At 36.2% G+C, this 21,244-nt stretch overlaps 4 protein-coding genes across 8 annotated transcripts in view; 2 read left to right on the plus strand and 2 right to left on the minus strand.

Moving 5' to 3' along the window:
* The window catches only part of slc16a4 (solute carrier family 16 member 4), a 21,847-nt gene extending 18,173 nt beyond the window's left edge, over nt 1-3,674 (minus strand). The window contains exon 1 of one of the 2 annotated variants that reach the window (XM_027166796.2): nt 3,330-3,674. In XM_027166796.2, the coding sequence (XP_027022597.1) occupies nt 3,330-3,418 (89 nt within the window). In that variant the 5' untranslated portion in view covers nt 3,419-3,674. The remainder of the gene's footprint in view (nt 1-3,329) is intronic. The other variant, XM_027166799.2, reaches the window with a different exon arrangement.
* The window catches only part of prok1 (prokineticin 1), a 17,259-nt gene extending 1,735 nt beyond the window's left edge, over nt 1-15,524 (plus strand). The window contains exons 1-3 of one of the 4 annotated variants that reach the window (XR_007137739.1): nt 8,416-8,547; nt 8,870-8,978; nt 14,149-14,277. Coding sequence is in view for 1 of the 4 variants with exons in the window: in XM_027167566.2 (XP_027023367.2) it covers nt 12,937-13,008; nt 14,149-14,274; nt 14,855-14,974 (318 nt within the window). In the remaining 3 variants the exon portion in view is untranslated. Of the gene's footprint in view, nt 1-8,415; nt 8,548-8,869; nt 8,979-10,731; nt 12,182-12,676; nt 13,009-14,148; nt 14,278-14,854 lie in introns of those variants that run through there. The other 3 variants (XR_007137740.1, XM_027167566.2, XR_007137741.1) reach the window with 3 other exon arrangements.
* On the minus strand, nt 5,932-8,439 carry lamtor5 (late endosomal/lysosomal adaptor, MAPK and MTOR activator 5). The gene is made up of 4 exons (XM_027167567.2): nt 8,280-8,439; nt 8,065-8,126; nt 7,596-7,713; nt 5,932-6,285 (listed from the first exon to the last, which is right to left on the minus strand). Exons 1-4 carry the CDS (start codon nt 8,312-8,314, stop codon nt 6,225-6,227), a joined length of 276 nt encoding a protein of 91 aa, XP_027023368.2. The 5' UTR covers nt 8,315-8,439; the 3' UTR covers nt 5,932-6,224.
* A 1,934-nt stretch (nt 15,525-17,458) lies between the features above and the next one.
* LOC113656140 (pepsin A-like) lies at nt 17,459-20,695 on the plus strand. Its single transcript, XM_027167201.2, has 9 exons — nt 17,459-17,556; nt 17,687-17,828; nt 17,936-18,053; nt 18,266-18,384; nt 18,861-19,060; nt 19,264-19,377; nt 19,795-19,939; nt 20,051-20,149; nt 20,330-20,695. Exons 1-9 carry the CDS (start codon nt 17,504-17,506, stop codon nt 20,462-20,464), a joined length of 1,125 nt encoding a protein of 374 aa, XP_027023002.1. The 5' UTR covers nt 17,459-17,503; the 3' UTR covers nt 20,465-20,695.
* The last annotated feature ends 549 nt before the right edge of the window (nt 20,696-21,244 follow it).

Raw genomic sequence — 21,244 nt, forward strand, 5'->3', positions numbered from 1 at the left:
TAATGTGACCACTGCTGGCAGGTCTACCTTCGAACGTAATTCGTCCTCTGCAAATGATCCAAAATGCAGCTGCACGGCTTGTTTTCAACCAGCCTAAGTTCTGGCATACCACCCCGCTGCTGCGATCCCTCCACTGGCTTCACTCCCCGCACTGCACCCCGCACCCTCCGATCTACCAGCACTGCTCGACTGGTTCCACCATCTCTCAGGGTAAGAGGCAAGTATACTACAAGACTCTTTTCTGTTCTGGCACCAAGGTGGTGGAATGAACTTCCCCTAGGGGTCCAGACAGCTGAGTCACTTTTGCATGCAGTCATTTTCAAACGGCAGTTGTAGACCTACGTATTCAGGAAACACTTCAACTAGCACTTCTTTCCCTATTTTTTGAATTTATAAAAAAATTTTTTTTAAATAAATAAATAAAATAAACCTTTGAAACTTTTCATTGTAACTTTGAACAATGTTTTAAACTCATGGTATCTTAAGTATGTAACCTAGTGAACCAGCATTAATGTATCCAATGATCGAGATTTAATCACTTATGTATGTCGCCCTGGTGTCTGCCAAATGCTGTAAATGTAACTGTGGATGATCCAGATACTGAAGTACCCAAAATGAAGGCAGCCTGAGCAATTTAACAGAATGAAGAATTGTGTGTTGTCGTGTTTTTCCTTTTGTTGCTCACTACCATTCCCAGAAGGTGTTAGCAAATACATCAAACAGTGCTCACTAAGTCTGCACTAAGACAACTAATCGTTTGTGGTACAGCATTTGTGAGTAAGAGGGTATTAGCCATTGTTGCGTAACGTGTCACTAAATATGATGGTGAATTTGAATGTGTTATGTATGAAATCATGATACACTGAAAAAGATGTATAACCTTTTAATCTTAATATTTATATTCTTCCTACACTTCACGTATTTCAAATGAGGTCATGAATCAGAATTTCGTGTACATGTGTTCAGGCATTGGTAAGGACAACCGCAAAATGGAATTACCTGTTATTCAAGATACATATTTAGATATAATCATCCAACATTTTATGGGTGAATAACAGATGTCCTTTTGTCACTTTTTTAGTTATAACTTGTACTACATTGACGTTATAGATGTGAAGCTGCTGAATGCATTAGTGTTTGCAGGTAAATTTTTTTAGAAACAGGTGTTGTTTAAATAATGTAATGGACTAGATGAATGTTGTGCAGATTTTACAAGATGATTCTGTGGCTGTTCTGTAGATTTTTGAGGATCAGGTTATGTGGGCCTGAAATTGTCTCCATACTCTGTTTGCCTGTGAAGTGATCATATCGATGCCCTCCTGCCTCCAAAGGTTCCAGTGTTTTTAAAAATGAATGTGCTATACATGCACTGAAGAGCAAAGTGGCCATGGGTTCTTCCCTATAAAGTAATCGATTTTTATCACTTTAGTTTGGAATGACTGTACAAAAAGGCAAGTCACTGTTTGAAACTTTCTGGGTTCATCACTTCCTCACTGAAATCTAAATCCAGTTAGCTAGCAGATGGACGATCAACTAATCTGGTAGATTTTAAGGGGCAAACATCAACTGATTGGCTTTCTAGAAAAATTGGAGACCAGGTATTATAGAATGAAGTGATAAAATGAAAAAGAGACATTATATATATATATATATATATATATATATATATATATATATATATATATATATATATATATATATATATATTTTTAAAATTACTCATCACCAATGGATGGATGTTGAGATTTAGATGAGTTTTTTTGGGTGCGTCTGTTTCATTTGAATGTTGCTTAATGCGTAGGATGGGTTTTCTTTCTTGCAAAGGTTTCTTTTTCCTTTTGGTTTATTATTATACCTGGAAATATAATCTATGCTCACCATACAAAATGAAATCCACGGATGAAAAAGTTTAAGTTTAAGAAAATTAGCCCAGGAGGAAGAAAAATGGTTTAAAACCAAACCACCATTATTTCAACAAATACAATGCCTTGCCAAATGCCATCGAAAATAACGTTGCTAATTTGTTTAATCCTCACAACACAGCACAGAGAATAATAAAATAGTAAAAAGAATAGAATACGATTTTTAAATATGGCGCCATCTAGCGTTGAATAAAGACTGCTTTTTTATTTGTTTTATTTATAACTGAAAATTAAAGGTGGGGTGTACAATTTTTGAGAAATGCTTCAGAAAACTGAGTCATGCCGACAAACAAAACAAACGTGTAGCCAATGAGCAGAAAGGGGCGTGTCTTGTCAATATGCAGAAGAGAGTGTTCAGTGCGCGCATAATGTGTGACATTAGCAGAAAGTGATTGAAACATTGACATGGCGGATGAAAACGGATAAAAACGGATAAAACGGATAAAAACGAAAAGTGAAAAAAGGCTTACGATAAGGCAAGAAGCCGCAGGACCCGTGTTAATATAGGATCAGCTTTCCAGCGCTGGAGAGAACTGAACGTCAAATCAAGTCTTCCATGTGAAACGGAGCTAAATCATACAACACACAGTACTACAAAAACACATTTGTATTACCATAGTATTACTCAATGAGACACCCATTTGACACCCATTTGGGTTAGGGGCGTGTTTGTTTAAGTGATTTCAAATGTCAACATTGGCTTTCAAACATCGTGCACCCCACCTTTAAATGACTAAATTTGTTTGTCTGCTTTGTTTCTTGTAAAGTTATTGCTCGTTACAGTTATAACACTGTCTAGATACGGAGTTTGTTCTTACCTTGTGTGGCTCCTGTATTCACATGTATAATAATCCGAGTTTGAAACAGCAGTTAACGACATAATTTAACCCCTCGTCCTATTAGTCTGTCACGTGACCGGCCACATCGTATGAAAGCTGTATCAAAACTTTGGGATATCAGCAGCCGCAGTCTGGTTATCTTTGCCTAGTATTTTTTTTTTGTTGTTGTTGTTGTTATATTTGTTTTAATTAATTACAAGATAAAATAATTTTTTGGGGTCTGTTGTGTGTGTATATGCAATGAAGTTTATATATATATATATATATATATATATATATATATATATATATATATATATATATATATATATATATAAACTTCATTGCATATATGTGTGTGTGTGTGTATAAGAGAAGTGAAGCGAAGTATGTTTTCAGCATGACATTACTGTGGTATAAAGGGGTTATAACTCCCGTTAGTACTCCTGCGCCTGGCTGTGAGAATCTGTATAAATTCCACTGCACTTTAATAATCTGCTTTAATAAACTGCATTTGGGACGCACATAAAGAGTTTAAAAACATTTAATAAACAACAAAGAAGTTGGAGTAAAAGCAGCAGCTTGTTACCTTGCTGTGTGAGACGACATGAATGCTTGGTGCAGGCAGTCAGTGGTGAAGGATGGAGCTGTGGTGGTGATGTCTGGTCTCCTGAGCATCTACAGCCGCAGACACCTTCCACAGAGGGATTGATACACTGTGATACGACTTTAGGATATCATATCTGACCATGGCTGGTCTTTATGCCTTCTCTTTTCTTCCTGGAGTTTGTCTCAGGTTTCTAAGTTCCATGCGCTGAGCACTTCACCGATCCGACGCTCTCTGCGCTGTGGCTCGCGTTGTGCCGCTGGAGCGCCGAACCACGTGGTGAGAATCACGTGACTGGAATCTTATCAGGACGGTTCGACCAGAAATCTCTATTCCGGTTGTGGTTAAACAAGTATGACCCTTTTAGAAAGCAGGTCTCCAAATGTTAAGCAATAGGCACAGGACACGGCAGAGGTTCAATTTTATGGCAACCTTTCTCCTGGAACAAACCTGATCTTAAGTTAGATCAATTACTAAACACACACACACATCTAAATCTAAAGCTTGAGCATTTAAAAGAAAACTAACAAACAAAAAGTTTTTACTATGTTCATAGTGACGTGGTCACAAATACATATATTTTGTTTGTTTTCTTGTATGTATGTATGTATGTATGTGTGTGTACACACACACACACACACACACACACACACATACACACATACACACATACACACATACATACATACATAGAGAGAGAACTTATAGGCAACCTTATAGGCTGCCCCTATAGACTAATGAGCTTCAATCCTAGTAAAATAATCAAGGTGAAAATCCCAAACTTGTTAAAACCAAAAGCATTCATTCAATGTGAAGTTGTTCAGTTGCTGATTGTAGATACTGATAGACAGCTACTGAAGTTCCACTTTAAGTGATGTATAATAAGTCTCTGTAGACATTTGGGTGATCATAATCATCTGGTTTCAGCAAATTCCCTGCCCTGCTGCATTCCAAAGTATTAACTGGACTAGTTGAGCAATTAAATACAAAAGGCTTTCTAAAACCCTAAATAAGATGAAACACATTCAAGATGTTTAAAACATCATTCAATATACTTTGTACATTATAATAAATGTCTGGATCTGTAAATGCAGGCAGAGGTGGTAAAGTGTCACGTGTAGAGTTCAGTGTCTGTACATCTATATAATGATATGTAGCTACAGAATATACATACATTCCTCTGTAATAAAGGATGCAAGTTATTTCCATTTCATTTTTAAAAAGTTGTCTTTCAGCAACTGCCCTGCCGCCATGTGGGTAGCCCATGGCATTGCAACTAATATATATATATATATATATACACACATCTGATCTGAGTAGAAACATGCTGTTAATAAGAGAGAGAAGTGGAAAATAGATAGATTGGATCAAGCTGCAAGAAATTATATAATTACTCATATAATCACTCTACAATTGTGGTGAGCTGAAAAGCATCTCAGCATGCACCAGACATCAAGCCTTGAGATGGGTGGGCTACAACAGAAGAAAACTGCACCGGGCGCCAATGCTGTCAGCCATGTACAGGAGTCCAGGGCACAAGCTGACACAAATTAAACACAAAAAAACCACACCTGTTCTTTTTCAAAGCTTCAGCTGTCCAGTTTCAGTGAGTCTGTACAAACTGTTCTTGTGCAACCTGCACCTGGTGTAATCACAAAATACATTTCAAGTTGTCCAGAACAATAATACTAAATAACAATCCTTGGCAATAATTCAGATTACCATGGACGAAGAAAATAAATGCGTCTGATTTCAAAAACACCAAAAGACAGTGTGCAAGTGCGAGCATTCTGTAGGCATTACGCCTTAATGAAAGAAACATTTTCATTGCTACTTAACATTATAATTCAAGAAGGCCTTCCAAGTTTCCTGCCTGGAACACAAATGAAAAATCATGTATTTGAAGATTGTGTCCCCTCAAAGGGAGTCCTGTAACCTTTGGAAGCTTAATGCTATTTGCCAAAAGGATCGCAAAGGTGTATCTATAATGTATTTGCTTTGCAACAAAGTTCTATTACTGGACATTTCTTGTTCCTGAGTATATATCTCCCTCCGTTTCATTTTGTAAACATTTCATATACAGATACAAAATATATGAGTGTAGGACTTACATAAATTAGGTTCTTTGAGACAATACCTGTAAAAACAAATTGAATATACAGACTGATGTGAAAGTATTTAAACTGCAGGAACAATACTAGTGTTCTTGCTATATCCTGAAAATCAGATCTTAACTGAATATCAGCTATCATTTCCTGATATTTACACCTACATCCATTAAGCAACTTGGAACATGGTACCTTTTGTTTGAACACATGTATTTTTTTAAGTAAAGAAAAATAATGAAATGTGACTGACGTTTTTTTTTCCTGGCTTGGGACAGACTGTATTATTGACTGAGACTGAGACTATTTTGCATTTACCGAAGTTCATACTCAAGTGTTAGAGATAAAAGAAATTGTCAAACTTACCATGAAAGAAACTGAGAAGAACAGAATAGATACAGGGTTAACACCGTTTTAAGATTTTTTTTTAGACAACCAAATAAATTGCATTTGATTATACTTAAGGACAAACCATCAAATAACTTTATTATAAAATTTATTAACAGCAACATTGTGACATCATAAAGCATTTCGTGTTAACCAGGAAGAATTGAATAATTACGAAATGTATCTAGCTGTAAAAGAATATGCAAGCACTATACCAGTTATTCCAAATCCTGCAAAACAGGTCATAAACAAAGCACAACACATGGCAGTTATCAGGTTTGCACAAGACCTTTTGTAACATGGTAATTAACTGTATCAGCTACAGTTTCTGTACATTAGCAACAACACCGAGATGAAGATGAAGATGAAGTGTGATCCAAAGATTTTATGACACCATCTTGTGCAAGGCTACTGTGATGGTCCCGTGTGTCCTCACCAGCACATTCCTGGAGAAAAAAAAAAGATCATTGAGTAACTCTTCATGAGTATTAATTCATTTTCATGGAAATAAATAAAGGTTTCTCAGTTAGGAAAGGTAATCTTATGAACCACTGCCATAAAGAATAATTGGAACGTCTATGAATTATTAATTAAAAAATTACACTAATATCTTCTGTGGTAGAACACATTAATACAGAGCAAACAGAGAGATCTGCATATTTAATTCAAGTCTAGTTAGGTTAGACAGCATGGGCCTGTGTTATCATATCCAGGTCTGCACATGAAGTGTAGGAATATCTGCCTACAGTTTCAAAGACAGTCACATAACTGTCTACTTTTTTTGGCCCTGTACACAAAGTGATGTCTATAAAAACATGGTTTACCAAGTTTGAACTGGATGAAATAGAGTGGCTTCTACACAGTCCTGACTGTAACCAACTGAACACCTTTGGGATGAATTGGAACAGCATTTGTGCTTCAGACTCTTCACCCAGCATCAGTGCCTGACCTCACTAAAGCTCATGTGACCGAAAGAACACAAATCCCCACAGCCATGCTCCAAAAATCGTGTGTAAATCCTTCCCAGAAGAATGGAGGTTATTGTAACACAAAGGGGTACTAAATCTATAAGGAATGTTCAACAAGCACATTTATACACACATACATAATACATACACACATATGGGTGTGGAATAGAGGTTGAATAATTAAATTGTAACATTGGCTAATATGATACTAACTCAGTGAAACCTCTAACCCAGGCTGTATACAAAAAATAGAAAACCACAGCTGTTTAGTTCACTGCCGAATTAAAAGCAAACTTTGACTCTCCTTTTTACAATAAAACTGTCTGTCGGGAGCTCCACATGGTCAATATTCATAGTCAGGCTGCTATTGCCAAACCTTTAGTCACACGTGCTAATGGCAAACATTGGTTTTGTTGGTGCTTACTATCTTCACCACATCCAGGAGAATTGCATTGTAGACAAGCTCAAAAGATTACCATCTGCACTGTTGCGTGCCCAGAGTGAAGCACACGGGATGATCAATTGTGGTTTGAACTGCAATATCATGGCAGTCACTTGTTGCACTACTTGTGCTAGATCGACATATTCATGCCAAGGACTACTAAACTGTTCTCGAGTACCATGCACACTCAAAGATCTAAACATTGTACCCTGTAGGTGGTGCTGTGCGCCAGGATGATAAAGCACACAGCAAGACTGGAGACAGAGTTGTTTAGTGTACATGAAACTGTTGAACACCTCCCATGGATCACAGTCACCCAGCTGTGTGTGTATAAGTATTATCTTACCCTGAATCAGATTCAAGACACACAGTCGGAGAGTCTGTTGGATCTTTAGTTAAAGAAGCAGCCTGTTTAGCCAGAACAGACACAACTCCACCGTGCTCATCAGAAAGGGAACCACGGCCTGCAGAGACACAAGACATCATCAAGTCAAACTCCTGTTACACATAAACCAGACACTGCTCTGGAGAATGTGAGAGAAACCTTATTCTACCAGAAACAAATGGGGTTTGAAGAGAAACTTTCCATGATGCTACTTTTGTTTTGTACAATAATAATAATAATAATAATAATAATAATGTCACTGAGTTATTTTTTGTTGGTCTTGCAAACATGCTGGTCACATAAACTAAACCTCAGTGAATTATTTCCCAGTGCACGTGCTCACGTTTACACTGTATTCTGAATTACTAGTAATCTTCAGACTAGTTGCTAGGCAACATGATAATCTGTGATATTTATAATAAATACTTACAGCCAAGATTATGACCTTGGGCGTCTGTACACAAAACTCCAACAATCGCAGGATTTTTCATCCTAACACAAGACATCGATTGTTAAACCAAAACAACAACAACAACAAACGTTTTCATAAACATAAACAATCCACAGCAACTTTGTTTAAAAACACCAAACGTAATGAAATCACACCCCGTTAAAATAAAAGAGGTAACAAAAACACACACTTACGTGTCGTCGAGGTGTTGCTCTAGTGTCGCCTCCATGAAAACACGTACGTTAATAATTGAATTTAAAGGCGACAAGAATAAAGGTTGTAAGCTCTTAAATCACTTCCGGGAAAAAGAATCACCTGATGTTGAATCACGTGATTCCCTTAACGCGATTCCACGGAGTAGCGCTATCTAGCGCCATTACGGCGTAATTCAACATCAGAATCAGAATCAGGATTATTGACACACACAAGGAATTTGGTTCTATCTGTTTGTCACTCTTAAAAGTACAGACATAAATAACACTATACTATACATTGAGCTTGGTCTATACAAGACAAGACAAAACAGACTATATACAATCTTAATACCTTATTAAGTTGTGTTTACATCGAGTACATTGAGAAGGCTATGTTGTCGTCTGTAATCTAAACTGGTTACATATTCAAAATTAAGCTAACAGTTAATCATAAATGGTTTCATACTTCACACTATAGTGCAATTAGTTCATTTACAAATTTTATTGGTCACATACACAATCATATACAGTATGAGATGCAGTGAATAAGCTGTTCTACATTTTTCTCTTTGTTTGCCTTCAACGAACAGAAACACTTCCCTGGCTGCAAAAGACAGAAGAGTTCATTATTCAGATGTCGAAGATCCTTCACTCTATTCCTGGCCTTGATCGACACTGCTTGCTGTGGACAGACTGCAGGTCAGTGTGGATGCTGTACTGAGCTGATCGCACCAGAGACTGACGATCTTACTTTGTGCTGCTCCCAAACCGGGCTGTGATGCTTTTTATCATGATTCTCTCAGTAGTGCTGGTAAAAATTCCTTTAGCACCATTGAGGGAATTTTAAAATGCATTTATCATCTCAGGTGGTAAAGGTGCTCACATGCCTTCTTCAACATGGTGTTAATGTGACAGGACAAATGTTTGGAGAAACCAGTCACAATATTCCTTTTAAATGTTGCCTGGTTTAACCATTGCATACATCCAGCAATGCAAGCAGAAACATGTCATATCAACTTCATTTGGTAGATGTTTTTTGTTTTATGAATTGAACAAATTGAGTAGCTGAAGGGCCCAACGGTGAAAATTCCCCAAATCAAATTCACAACCTTCCAATAAGTTAGCCAGAGCCCCAACCGCTGAGCTGCAACTATTTAAAAACCCTAAAACTCGCATTTATTCACTATTGTCAGTGTGATCACTGGGGAACTGGTGACTGAATGTGGATAGTCTATCAGATGACACCTGGTCACTGACTATAGCACCATGAAAAGATCAGTTCTTCTCAACATGCAGTCTAAAAGGGTATGCGTTCTTATCAAAAATCTCTGCTGCTTTTTTCTGTTCAGTGTCAAAGCCATGGCCAGATGCCTTTGTGTTTATATTTTATGAATGGATCCTGTTAGGGACACAGCACCTCTCAAAAGACAGGAAGCCCTTCAATATTTGACAGCCTACAGGAGCTCCTTATCAAACCACTCTCTGTATTTTTTTATATTAAAAAGATCACGGTTATGGCTTCATTTTACTTTTTGTCTCATATATAAATTTCAACTCGCTGTTATAACCAGCAGCTGTGATGTTAGCTGGAGAGTCGTATCGAGCGCAGGAGAGCTGCTATCATCTGCTCAGAAAATTAATTGGTAATACTGTAATAAATAGTGTCTCAGCGATGACATAACTCTCATCTGCCCCAGTTGGTATCTAGCTTGAGATATGAGAACATTAGCTGGTGGGTGGGAACTGTCAATGCCGTAAAACGTCTATTAGTCGATATTAATTTTAATAAGATTGCTAGGTTGATAATGAGGGATTATATAAGTATACTGTGTGCATATAATAATTACAGATCATGTCTGTTTTTTGGGCCATGATTATTAAACAAAAGAAATATTAATTAGCTCTTTATACAACTGAAACCCGTGGGCAATATGGACAGAAGTGTAAGGATACCATGGTAGGATGGAGTAGTTACCTCCAATTGAAAATAAAGTTATACATGAAAGCAGCTTTTTCTGAAAGTGGAGTTTCCAGGTAAGAACTGAGATATTAGCAAATGCACACATGAAATAATTGTTGATGACCTGAATACAATGGGAACATAAGACAATTCATCCTCCAATTGTTTTATTTATTTATTTTGTAATATTGTTGTATTTCACAGGTAAGGGAGTAGCATTGCCATGCTTGTGGGAATAGACTGGAGTTGGGATGCTGGAAGGAAGGATATAAAGGCTAACATTTTATGCTGCCATTAGAAACTGTTGCATTTTAACATGTCTGTGTGTAAAAATCAGTGACACACTGTGCAGTATTTGTTGATAAAACTAAGATTACCCAATTCACACTTTAAACTTATTTTAAGCAAGTTTCCAATACCCACAATGGAACTGTACTGTGGTTTACAGCTCACTGTCTCTCGCCATTTTGATTTTTTTGCTCTGTTCTGCAGGATAAGGGCCAGACTGCTGTGCTGACCAGGCAAAATGGTGCAATGTAATTATGTGGCCTGTAGATCAGAGGCATACATCTTCCTAACTGCAGCCCAGTGATGCCATGCTGACTAACCTATGGCACTTTCAGACACTTACTGGCCCTAAATCAGTATCTAACAGATGCACACAACCTTCAGGGCTGTCATACCTCACGCATTTGGCTCTCACAGCAGATAGGCCTAATTTATCCAGCTCTCCGATTCAAAACGGCAGTAAAATGAAAATGCAGTCGTCATGAGCAGCAGCATTCTGCTCCACCCCAGAGCATTTAAAGTCTCTTTACCAAGTCGATAATGTTAGATATCGAATTTATTCTAGTGATGATTTGAAGAAGGATGTTTAAAATACAGGAAAGTCACTGACTACTGTAGACTCACAGATTTTAATTGCTACAGCTCACCATGTGCTGAAGGAGTTCCTTCACAAGCTGAGCGAAATCTCTAATTGAACGTTGAATCCTTTAGCTGGATCTGTACACACTATGATTTCTTGCCATGATGTGCAAACCTCTGCACAAACTACATATACAACAACATGTTATTACAATATTAACTGCAAACAGCTGGATACATACACAGAAATAATATTCTTTCTTGTGTCCATTATTTTAGGCACTGTTTTATAGGTAAAATAAAGCTTTTTTGTTTAAGTTTAGGTTAGGATTAGTCTAGGGAAGTGCTGAAATTAATTGTGTGGTGTCAGTGAAGTCATCAATAGATTGGTGGTTGAGGGAAATGGCCTTTGCTCTACATATCAGAAGACCAAGCTGTTATGCTTGAGTCGGATCGTGCAACGGTGAGACGTTTTTTTCTGTCTCTCAGATGTCTGACATCGTGTTACAAATAAACCTTGTTTCCCATTAAGCATTGTACTGTTAATCTATACAGCAAAGGTCACAGGAAATCATATTTCAATCATATAGCATAGTGAAAGATGACCTGAATCACTTCAGTGTCAAAATTCAAAGTGCACAGTCTGACCTTAGTGCAACCCTCAAAATGGCTCATCATTTGCCATAATTGGCTGAGAAAGGGATTGAAGCATGAAACGTAGCAGCCATTACACTTCAAGACAATGAACCCTGTAGCTGAATATAACACTGATATAAAAAGATGATGCACAGACAGGGATTTCTTATTGATATTCTGAATTTAATTCTATTTGACTGTACAGCATGCACTCACGATATAACTGAAAAAGTGCCAGTGGTTAAGAAAGTGTCTGGACATAAGTGGTTGTACCCTGATGTAAATTCTTCAATGTGCAAATTTAGAATGTCAGTGAATGACAGGATGAATCATATCACTGTGTCACCGAAGGCTACATTTTCCCAAAAGCACTGACAAGTGATTAATTTGTTGTGACCAACCTGCAAGCTGAATCCTTTATTGGAAATGGAAATAAAAGTTGCACACACACCTTTGGCCCAGTCCGATTGATGACTCATCTTTATATATATATATATATATATATATATATATATATATATATATATATATATATATATAAAGATGAGTCTTTAGAGTCTAAAGTCTCAAAGATGCTCAGATAGTACAGAGACAGTAAATAAATTTTTCTCTTGCATCATAGTCTTACAGTATATTGTATTAAAAGTCTTATATTGTTTTTCTAGGACAATACTCTCAAAAATCTTGTTCCTTAAATGCTTTGTTTCTTTATTTTAACTCTCAACCCAATTAATTAGCTCTTAATATACCAGTTAAGACAGATGATTCTACGGCTTCAAAGTTAATATTGCTGATGTCAGGACCAACCAAAAAAAGTACAAATACTGCAAAAAAAGTATCGTATTATGTCGAAAGTTCAATTACCTCTAAGAGGCATTGCCATCAACCTGTCCAGCGTCATACGGAGCAAGATGACGAGGATCATACGGAGGTAGGGGAGGGGGCTGAACGGGGGTGAACAGAGATAAAGAGAGAGAGAAAACACTGAATCTCAGTGTAGAACTTATTGGAGCACCTATGAGCTAAAAAGCTGGAGAGAAGAGGAAAAGGAAAGTCGGCAAGGAAAACACGGTTAAGGCAGGAAGCTCGGCATCTCCAGCTTTATAAACCTTGGTTAAGTTCAGAGAGAAGTGGATAGAACTGTAGGGTGCAAGAGCTCTGAAGTGTCTGCTGTAAAGCTCTGCTGTTGCTGCTATGAGCCTGTTCATCTTATTCTCAGTGCTCCTTGCATCTCTGAGTGGCAGCAGATGTGCTGTGATCACTGGGGTAAGAACAGTTAGCTATTTATTTACTTATTATCAGCAAAGAAGTCTCTTTATAATATACAGGAGCTTTAAGAGAACAAATTATATATGTTTTTTGTCATAACCTGAATTTACTTGATGTGCTTATGGAACAAATTTGGGGAACTCTCACATTAAAATTGGATTATGTTTACAGAATTAACATAAAAAGGGTTGCCTTAATCAGTACTTAACTAAATAAATGTAATCATAATACAGCACTTAACTAAATAAATGTAATCATAATACAGCACTTAACTGCAAATAAATGTAATCATAATACGGCACTTAACTGCAAATAAATGTAATCATAATACAGCACTTAACTGCAAATAAATGTAATCATAATACAGCACTTAACTGCAAATAAATGTAATCATAATACAGCACTTAACTGTAAATAAATGTAATCATAATTCAGTACTTAACTGTAAGTAACTGTAAATAATTAAACTGTATTTTATAGGTGGGGTATTAGTCATTTTGATTGATTCATGAATTAAATTTAATCTGCATTAAAAAGAGTTACTTTTCAAATTTAGGATGAGATCTCATGACAAAAACACTCAAATAATAATTTTAATATTTAATCATAATTTCAACTTGAGCCAAAGATAGATTTTTTGCACACATAATAAATCTAATAATAAGGCAATAATAAATTTATATATATAGTATATTCCATTGTTTCTATTTTTATTATTTGTGAGTAAGTCTTTCTGCTGGTACTTTTCATGGTTGCACTGTGGAACATGTAACTAAGGAAAAACATTTCCCTATGTTATATATTACATGTATTTCATATGTATGTTACTAATACATAAGGTTAAACCTTGAAATACACGACAAAACAAATTTTGGGTCGATGAATTGTGTTTCACTGGATGAGCTGCACAACCATTAGCCTTACAACTGATCAGCAAATATTAGTAACATTTTACATTAGAATAATTTCCATTATATTTAAATGCCAGTATTAAGTATATAATTGTTGCATGAGGGTGAATATGAACATATGAAGAGTGTGTGTGTGTGTGTGTGTGTGTGTGTGTGTGTGTGTGTGTGTGTGTGTGTGTGTGTGTGTGTGTGTGTGTGTGTGTGTGTGTGTGTGTGTGTGTGGCAGGCCTGTGACAGGGACGTCCAGTGCGGCATCGGGATGTGCTGTGCGGTCAGCCTGTGGCTGAGGGGCCTACGAATGTGCACACCACAGGGGTTTGAGGGAGACGAATGTCATCCATTCAGCCACAAGGTAAATATTATTTCCCACTTGTACATCCATATGACACGTCTCCATCTAAAGCCAATATAAAATAAAAGAATATGTTTGTGGAACCTGTCAGCATATATCCTATAGTAAGGAAGATATAAAATGCTTAAAATGGGAGCTGTGACAGAGTAAAGGATTATAGTAATAACATAAAAGATAAGATAAATCTGATATGTCAAACAAAACATCCTCACTTTCAGCCATCTATTTTGTTGGTTATTGGACAGCCACATGCAGGGCTTGCTCAAAGGGCATCTATAGTGCACTTACTGACAAATATAGCTGATACTGATCATGTCCTGGGTGCTGGGAGAGAGATCTGAGTTATACATCATGCACTGCATCCGCCGCATTGATCAAGTGATGGTGGAGCTGTGCAGTTAAGGTGGGACTCAGAGACACAGCGAATAAAGAAAAAAAGATAAAGATCATTGGCTTGTACTTCTATAAATCACTGTATTAAGACGTCATATTTAAATGAGTGAAATGTCAGTGCATCTTATGATATATTTACTAGATTTGTGTAGCTAAAAATTTAGCATCTACATATCTTTTTTCACAGGTACCATTTCCTGGGAAGAGACAGCATCACACCTGCCCCTGTCTGCCTCATTTGGTGTGCACCAGATATACTGACAGCAGATATCGATGTACCAAAGATTACAAAAGTATAGACTTTTAAAAGCATAGATCAGAGACATGGAGAAAACAGAGGACTGACTGTGAGCTATAAAAATGAGTACTTGACAGAAAAAAATTAGAAGATGTATGTGCCGCGGTCTCTGTTGTTTTGTTTGTCATGCACTTTACACTATACACTCTTATCATTTTTCTAAAATATTTGTAGAAAACCTTGTGGTTCAGAAATACAATGTCACACTTGTTTACACTGGCATCTAATAAGCCATGTGCAGTGAAACACAGTCTGAGTTACTAGAACAAACAGCATCCAGATCACGTTTTCAAATAAATGTACTGCCCTTAAAAAACTTTATTAAAAGTATGCTCTATATTTCTGAATACTTTCTGAATGAAATGTGGCATGTCATTTGAAATGAACAACTGATGTTTGACTACTCTTGCACTTTAAGTGGGAGAGAAGAGTATAATTCAATCATTTTAACTAAAGGGGAAAAAATATTTGTACCTTGTGTAAACACTAAATTACATCAAAACATCATTTTTCTGTTCAAAATGAGTTAATGGTTTTACAATGTGATTTCTGTGTCACTGAATACATGTAAGGAATAATAATTAAAGAAACTTAATGAAAAAAATAAAATATGTATTTTGTTACACACACACACACGCACACACGCACACACACACACACACACACACACACACACACACACACACACACACACACACACACACACACACACACACACACACACACACACACATATACACACATGAATCTTAAAATCACAGAATAGAAGATTAAACCTTAGAATGCAAATACAATCTCCCAGTCTTCTACTGTTCCAGCTTCCATAATACTAATCTAAGTTCATAAAGTCCCACAATTATAAATGTGCAGTTACTTTGAAATTAATTTATTTTGCAGACCCTTTTTTAGAGGGATTACATTCCAAGCATTGTGCTGGTGAAGGAAGTGTTAAAGAAAAAATCCTTAAGTGCCAGTTAATCAAGAAAAAGAAGACAATAGTAGTAGTAACAACAGTATCTACAGTATATACAACAGTAGCTTTATTACATATCCAATGACAGCACAGTAGAGAAAAAACACACATATAAATATTTGCACCCCCACAAATTCCGAGTGAGGGTCCTGATGGGGTCACAGTAACAATATTCACCTACAGTGTTTTAATTTTTTATCGCAGCAAAGCCATTAGAAATCAGCAAAGGATTTTTTTTTTTATGAACTTTTTCTGTCCTTGGAGGTAAAAGATATGGTTTACAGATTTGATTATCAGATATGGAATGCAAAGTCCAAATTGACCTTTGACAAGTCCTGCACAGAAAGAAGGAACAACAGCAGTTGGCATTGTATGTTTGCAGTAGATAAAGAATTATTTCCTTTCTAAGAAAAGGGTTTCAAGTATAAACTTTGAAAAAAAAAACCTTTTTTTCCCATTATGTATATGAATTATACACAGTGAAAAATGTATTTCTGCACACTGAAATACATGGAATATATGGTCGATTAGCTTTATATACATTTTTATTATTAAATAATATGAAAAATATTCATATTCAATTCCCAAACTTAATTTAAATGTTATAGAGTGAGCATGAGCTAATAATGATAATGTAAATCACTTACATTATGAAATCTCACAGGAATTCTGGCAGTTTAAAGCTCTTAATGTTTTTAAATGCACTTTAAAGGTGATAATGTGGCTTTGTAAAATACAACCTGTGTTTGGTCCTCAGTTACGGTGAGAGTGTGAAGTTTGTATTTATTCAGCAATTGACAAACTTTTCTCCATTCAAACGAAGTAAATTTCAATTAGTTTTTTTTTCTCTGTATAGACTGTATTAAGCTTCACTAATGTTGTGTCATATTACTACAGGCTATTTCTTCAGATTTTGCAGCAGAATCACAACACATTTATTTTAAAAATATTTCCATGCTTTACTGAGGACAGATATTTGTCTTTTGGTGGAGTCAGGAACTGTTTTAATTCAAATTGCCATTTGAACATTCAGTACGTATTGTAACTTATTTGCTGGAAAGCAGTTACAGTACATTAAAATCGGTTTTCCTATAATTATTGTATAAATAAGTACTAATTAAGTTTAATTGAGTTATTACTTTTATTTCAGCTTCTTATTTTCAAATGATTCAAAATATAATCTGGTACATAGACAACTATATATACAATAATAATAATAATAATAATAATAATAATAATAATAATAATAATAATAATAATAATAATAATAATAATAATGGAATAAGGAAATACTTTAAGTTTCTTGTTGACATTGGATATCATTCTTTAAACCTATTGTATATTTCCACAAAAGCATGGAAAATAAATCAGTGCTTGCTGTTCTTATTAAGTTCAAGATAGTTTGTCAATGACAAACAGGAGTTCCTGGCACCGTGTGTTTTAAGATCCGGCTGATAAACAATAAGAAAACTTGATAAGAAACAGGATATGAACGTATATAAAAGCTGAAGTCTCTGGATGTGCAGTATGTGACTGAGTACAAGCTTAACATTACGCTCAAGACAATGAAGCTGATCCTAGCTTTGTGTGCCTTAGTGGCATTTGCAGAGTGCATCAGGTAAGTACCAAAACTATTACAATCGTTATTTTCAAATGCTTGTTAACTCTTCTTGTGTATCAATGTGGTGCTTTTGTATTCATGTTGAAAAATGCTAGACTAATAGAAATAACACAGACTTTTCCATCAGGGTGCCTCTGAGGAAGGGTAAGACTGCACGTGAAAGACTGCAAGAGAAAGGCCAGTGGAAGGAGTACAGAATGAAACATCCCTACAACCCACTGGTCAAGTTTCAACAGACCGGTATTGAGCCCATGACCAACGATGCTGATGTAAATTAACCACAACATCTAGCACATCTCCCAGTCTGTTTGTCTAAAGATCAACATGCAGGCATTTCAGTTTGTGCATCACATTTTGTTTTTGTCCACCTCATCAGCTCTCTTATTACGGTGTAATTTCCATCGGCACTCCTCCCCAGTCCTTCCAAGTGATTTTTGATTCTGGTTCCGCCAACCTGTGGGTGCCTTCAGTCTACTGCTCAAGCCAGGCTTGCCGTATGTATCATTTGAGTTACATAGCAGAGAGATTCTCAATGAATAAATGCCATATGAGTGTTTAATAGAAAAAGAGAGGTATATGTTAAGAAACATATTTTTAATATTTAAATGTTAACCTCATAATAACACTACAAGTGTTTTCTAAAATCGGACAAAAAAATAAGCTCGGTACTTTTTTCACAGATCTAACAAATGTCTCTGTCTTTCAGAGAACCACAATAAATTCAACCCAACACAGTCCAGCACTTTCCAAACCAACAACCAGGCTCTGTCCATTCAGTATGGAACAGGAAGCATGACTGGATACTTGGGATCTGACACTGTGACGGTATTTAATTTCTCCTGTTAATTTAATCAAATTGATTTTAAATGGTTTACAGGGCAGCTAATAAACAGAGACAGGTCCAGAAATATTAGTATTATAATGCTACAAGGTTCCTATCCATATCAAAAAGTAAAATCTAATAGACTCCACTTTTTACCCTCTGAGTCATGGTAAAGAATATTAAAATATACTAATCCTAAACTTTCTGTTAAGTCTCTTGCAATTTACTGCAAGTTTATTGTAACTGCCCTAAGTAGGTGGATATGATTTTGGTCACAATCTTTCCATTAGTTATAAATCTTATTGTGAGAATCAGACTTTTGTATCTAAAGTAAATCACTAAAAACCTATTCTGCCATGAGTAAGATAAAGATCATTTCTAAAGTTGGAAGGGTATGAGACAATGCAATGAATAGGGAGAGTTAGATGTTTTGAATAAATAAACAGCAGCGAGTTAATCCCAAGCTGTTGTGTTGTAGGTTGGTGGAATCTCGGTGCAAAATCAGATCTTCGGATTGAGTGAGACTGAAGCTCCCTTCATGGGCAGCATGACAGCAGATGGCATCCTGGGTCTGGCCTACCAGTCCATTGCCTCTGATAGTGTCACTCCTGTCTTTGATAACATGATGAGTCAGGGTTTGGTCTCCCAGGACGTCTTCTCAGTCTACCTGAGCAGCAAGTATGCCTCTATATGTCTTTGACTTTCATTTTAAATTGTTGAACAAAGAATAAGAAGGCTTTATGGAATCGAGTATTCCTGTTGTAATATAGACTTGTGACTTTAATATTTAGACAAGTTTTAAAAGTTGTTTGAAATGTTTCAGACATACCAAATTACACTGTTCTAGTTTGATGGCAATGTAAACTGTTTGAACTCTACAGTGGTCAGCAGGGTAGTGAGGTGCTGTTTGGAGAGATCGACACCTCCTACTACACTGGCAGCATCTACTGGATTCCTCTGTCATCTGAGAGCTACTACCAGGTCACCATGGACAGGTAGGCAGGCTATGAACCAGGTGTAATCTTATGACACCTACAGAACTCTACCACTGTCTTTTCTGTTTATAATGAGATAATGGTGTTCCTCATGTGGTGATGATGAAGAATGTTTTCTGATACTTTTCTGTCACTGCTTTAGGAATTATTTGTTCCAAATATGTTCATTTGAATGAGAACAATACAGCAATGTGATATTAAAGCAGGAATATTTTTAGAAGCTTTTGAATACTAACACTCTGTTACAGCTTGCATTGGGTGAAACATTTAAACACTACAAATTCAAGACTATGTAAATATCAAAACCACATTAAAATCATTGGCTTAGAGTTCATTGTACACCATTTACATTTCTTAGATCTACAGTATAAGTGTATACTAAATATGCAGTAAGACACGGTCACTTAATGTTTGCAGTGTTACCATCAATGGGCAGACTGTTGCTTGCTCTGGAGGATGTCAGGCCATTATTGACACTGGCACGTCCCTTATTGTTGGTCCATCATCAGACATCAGCAACATTAACTCCTGGGTGGGCGCCACTGTAGACCAATATGGAGATGTGAGTTAAAGACTTTAACTTGATTAAAAAATCAAACCAAATTTATAATTCCAGGTAAAAAAAATGCAATTTTTAAATAAAGAATAAAAAAAATTATTTTTTTCCTTTCAGGCTTCTGTGAACTGTAACAACATCCAGAGCATGCCTTCAGTTACCTTCACCCTTAATAGCTACACCTTCACAATCTCTCCTAATTCCTACGTCAGCCAGGTAAACCTAGACAAAGCACTCTTTCATATGATCAATAAAAAGCTGGTCGCGTTTCACATTTTATAGTTGCACAGAAACTCAAAATAGTATTTTATAGTAGTTTTTAAATTAAGCATAGCACAGTTCCAAATAAAATACAAGTAAAACAGAATACTTACTATTTCTTTTCCCTCCTTCTAGTCCTCTTACGGCTGCAACAGCGGTTTTAGTGGCAGCGGTGACTCTCTGTGGATTCTGGGTGATGTTTTCATCAGAAACTACTACACCATCTTTAACAGGCAGACCAACAGTGTTGGATTGGCTCAACTTGCTTAAAAAAATGCACAATGTATTTTTTCCAGTCTCTTTTTGATTTATTGATCAATAATAATAATAAATAATAATAAAGCATATATCGTTTAAATAAAATCTTGAGCTGGCTGTTGGTATTCCCTGTATTTCACAGTCTCTTCATGTAGCATGTAACTTTTTAATCAGACAGCTTGTATATATTAAAATGTTCATCAGTGTTACAATTAATAAAAATAATCTCCTTTATGGTTTCAATCTCTCTCTGTTGTGAATACATTTATAAATGTTTGCATGTCAGAATGTATAGAAATAATTCCATTTCTGTTTTTAATTCATTATAACACCATTATAACAACAAACACAACTAAATTCTATAATACTTATATACTTTCATTCATGTATATGCTTAGTTAAATTTCTATAATGACCATGAAGCATGATTTGATATGTTGAATCAGTTGTACAAAAAAAGTGATTAGATGTAGAATTTTTCAGCGTTGACATATGATCCCTGTGTGCATTTACATAAAATGAATTAAAAAGTATAATCACCATATAAACAAACTTAAGTTGCATCAACCCCATGAATTTTGATTTGCTGTATGTTGCATCACTGTCTGGTTTGGGAATTGCACCAGACCGGATAGTGAGGACAGCTGAGAAGATCATCAGCATCTCTCTTCCCTCCATCACGGATATTCATAACACACGCTGCATCCGCAAAGCCAACAGCATTGTGTGTGTTCCCCACACACCCCTCGCACACACACTTCACCCAACACACACCTCACACACACTCTCCTG

This window comes from Tachysurus fulvidraco, chromosome 14 (genome assembly GCF_022655615.1).
Source record: "Tachysurus fulvidraco isolate hzauxx_2018 chromosome 14, HZAU_PFXX_2.0, whole genome shotgun sequence".
NCBI lineage: Eukaryota > Metazoa > Chordata > Actinopteri > Siluriformes > Bagridae > Tachysurus > Tachysurus fulvidraco.

Bases quoted from the DNA above. Each gene is read 5' to 3' on its own strand.
- LOC113656140 (XM_027167201.2), top strand. From the start codon at position 17,504: ATGAAGCTGATCCTAGCTTTGTGTGCCTTAGTGGCATTTGCAGAGTGC. The intron at 17,557-17,686 runs GTAAGTACCAAA...CTTTTCCATCAG, and splicing joins GCATTTGCAGAGTGCATCAG to GGTGCCTCTGAGGAAGGGTA. The intron at 17,829-17,935 runs GTAAATTAACCA...CCACCTCATCAG, and splicing joins CCATGACCAACGATGCTGAT to CTCTCTTATTACGGTGTAAT.
- lamtor5 (XM_027167567.2), bottom strand. From the start codon at position 8,314: ATGGAGGCGACACTAGAGCAACACCTCGACGACAC. The intron at 8,127-8,279 runs GTAAGTGTGTGT...GTCTTGTGTTAG, and splicing joins GAGCAACACCTCGACGACAC to GATGAAAAATCCTGCGATTG. The intron at 7,714-8,064 runs GTAAGTATTTAT...GTGTCTCTGCAG, and splicing joins CCAAGGTCATAATCTTGGCT to GCCGTGGTTCCCTTTCTGAT.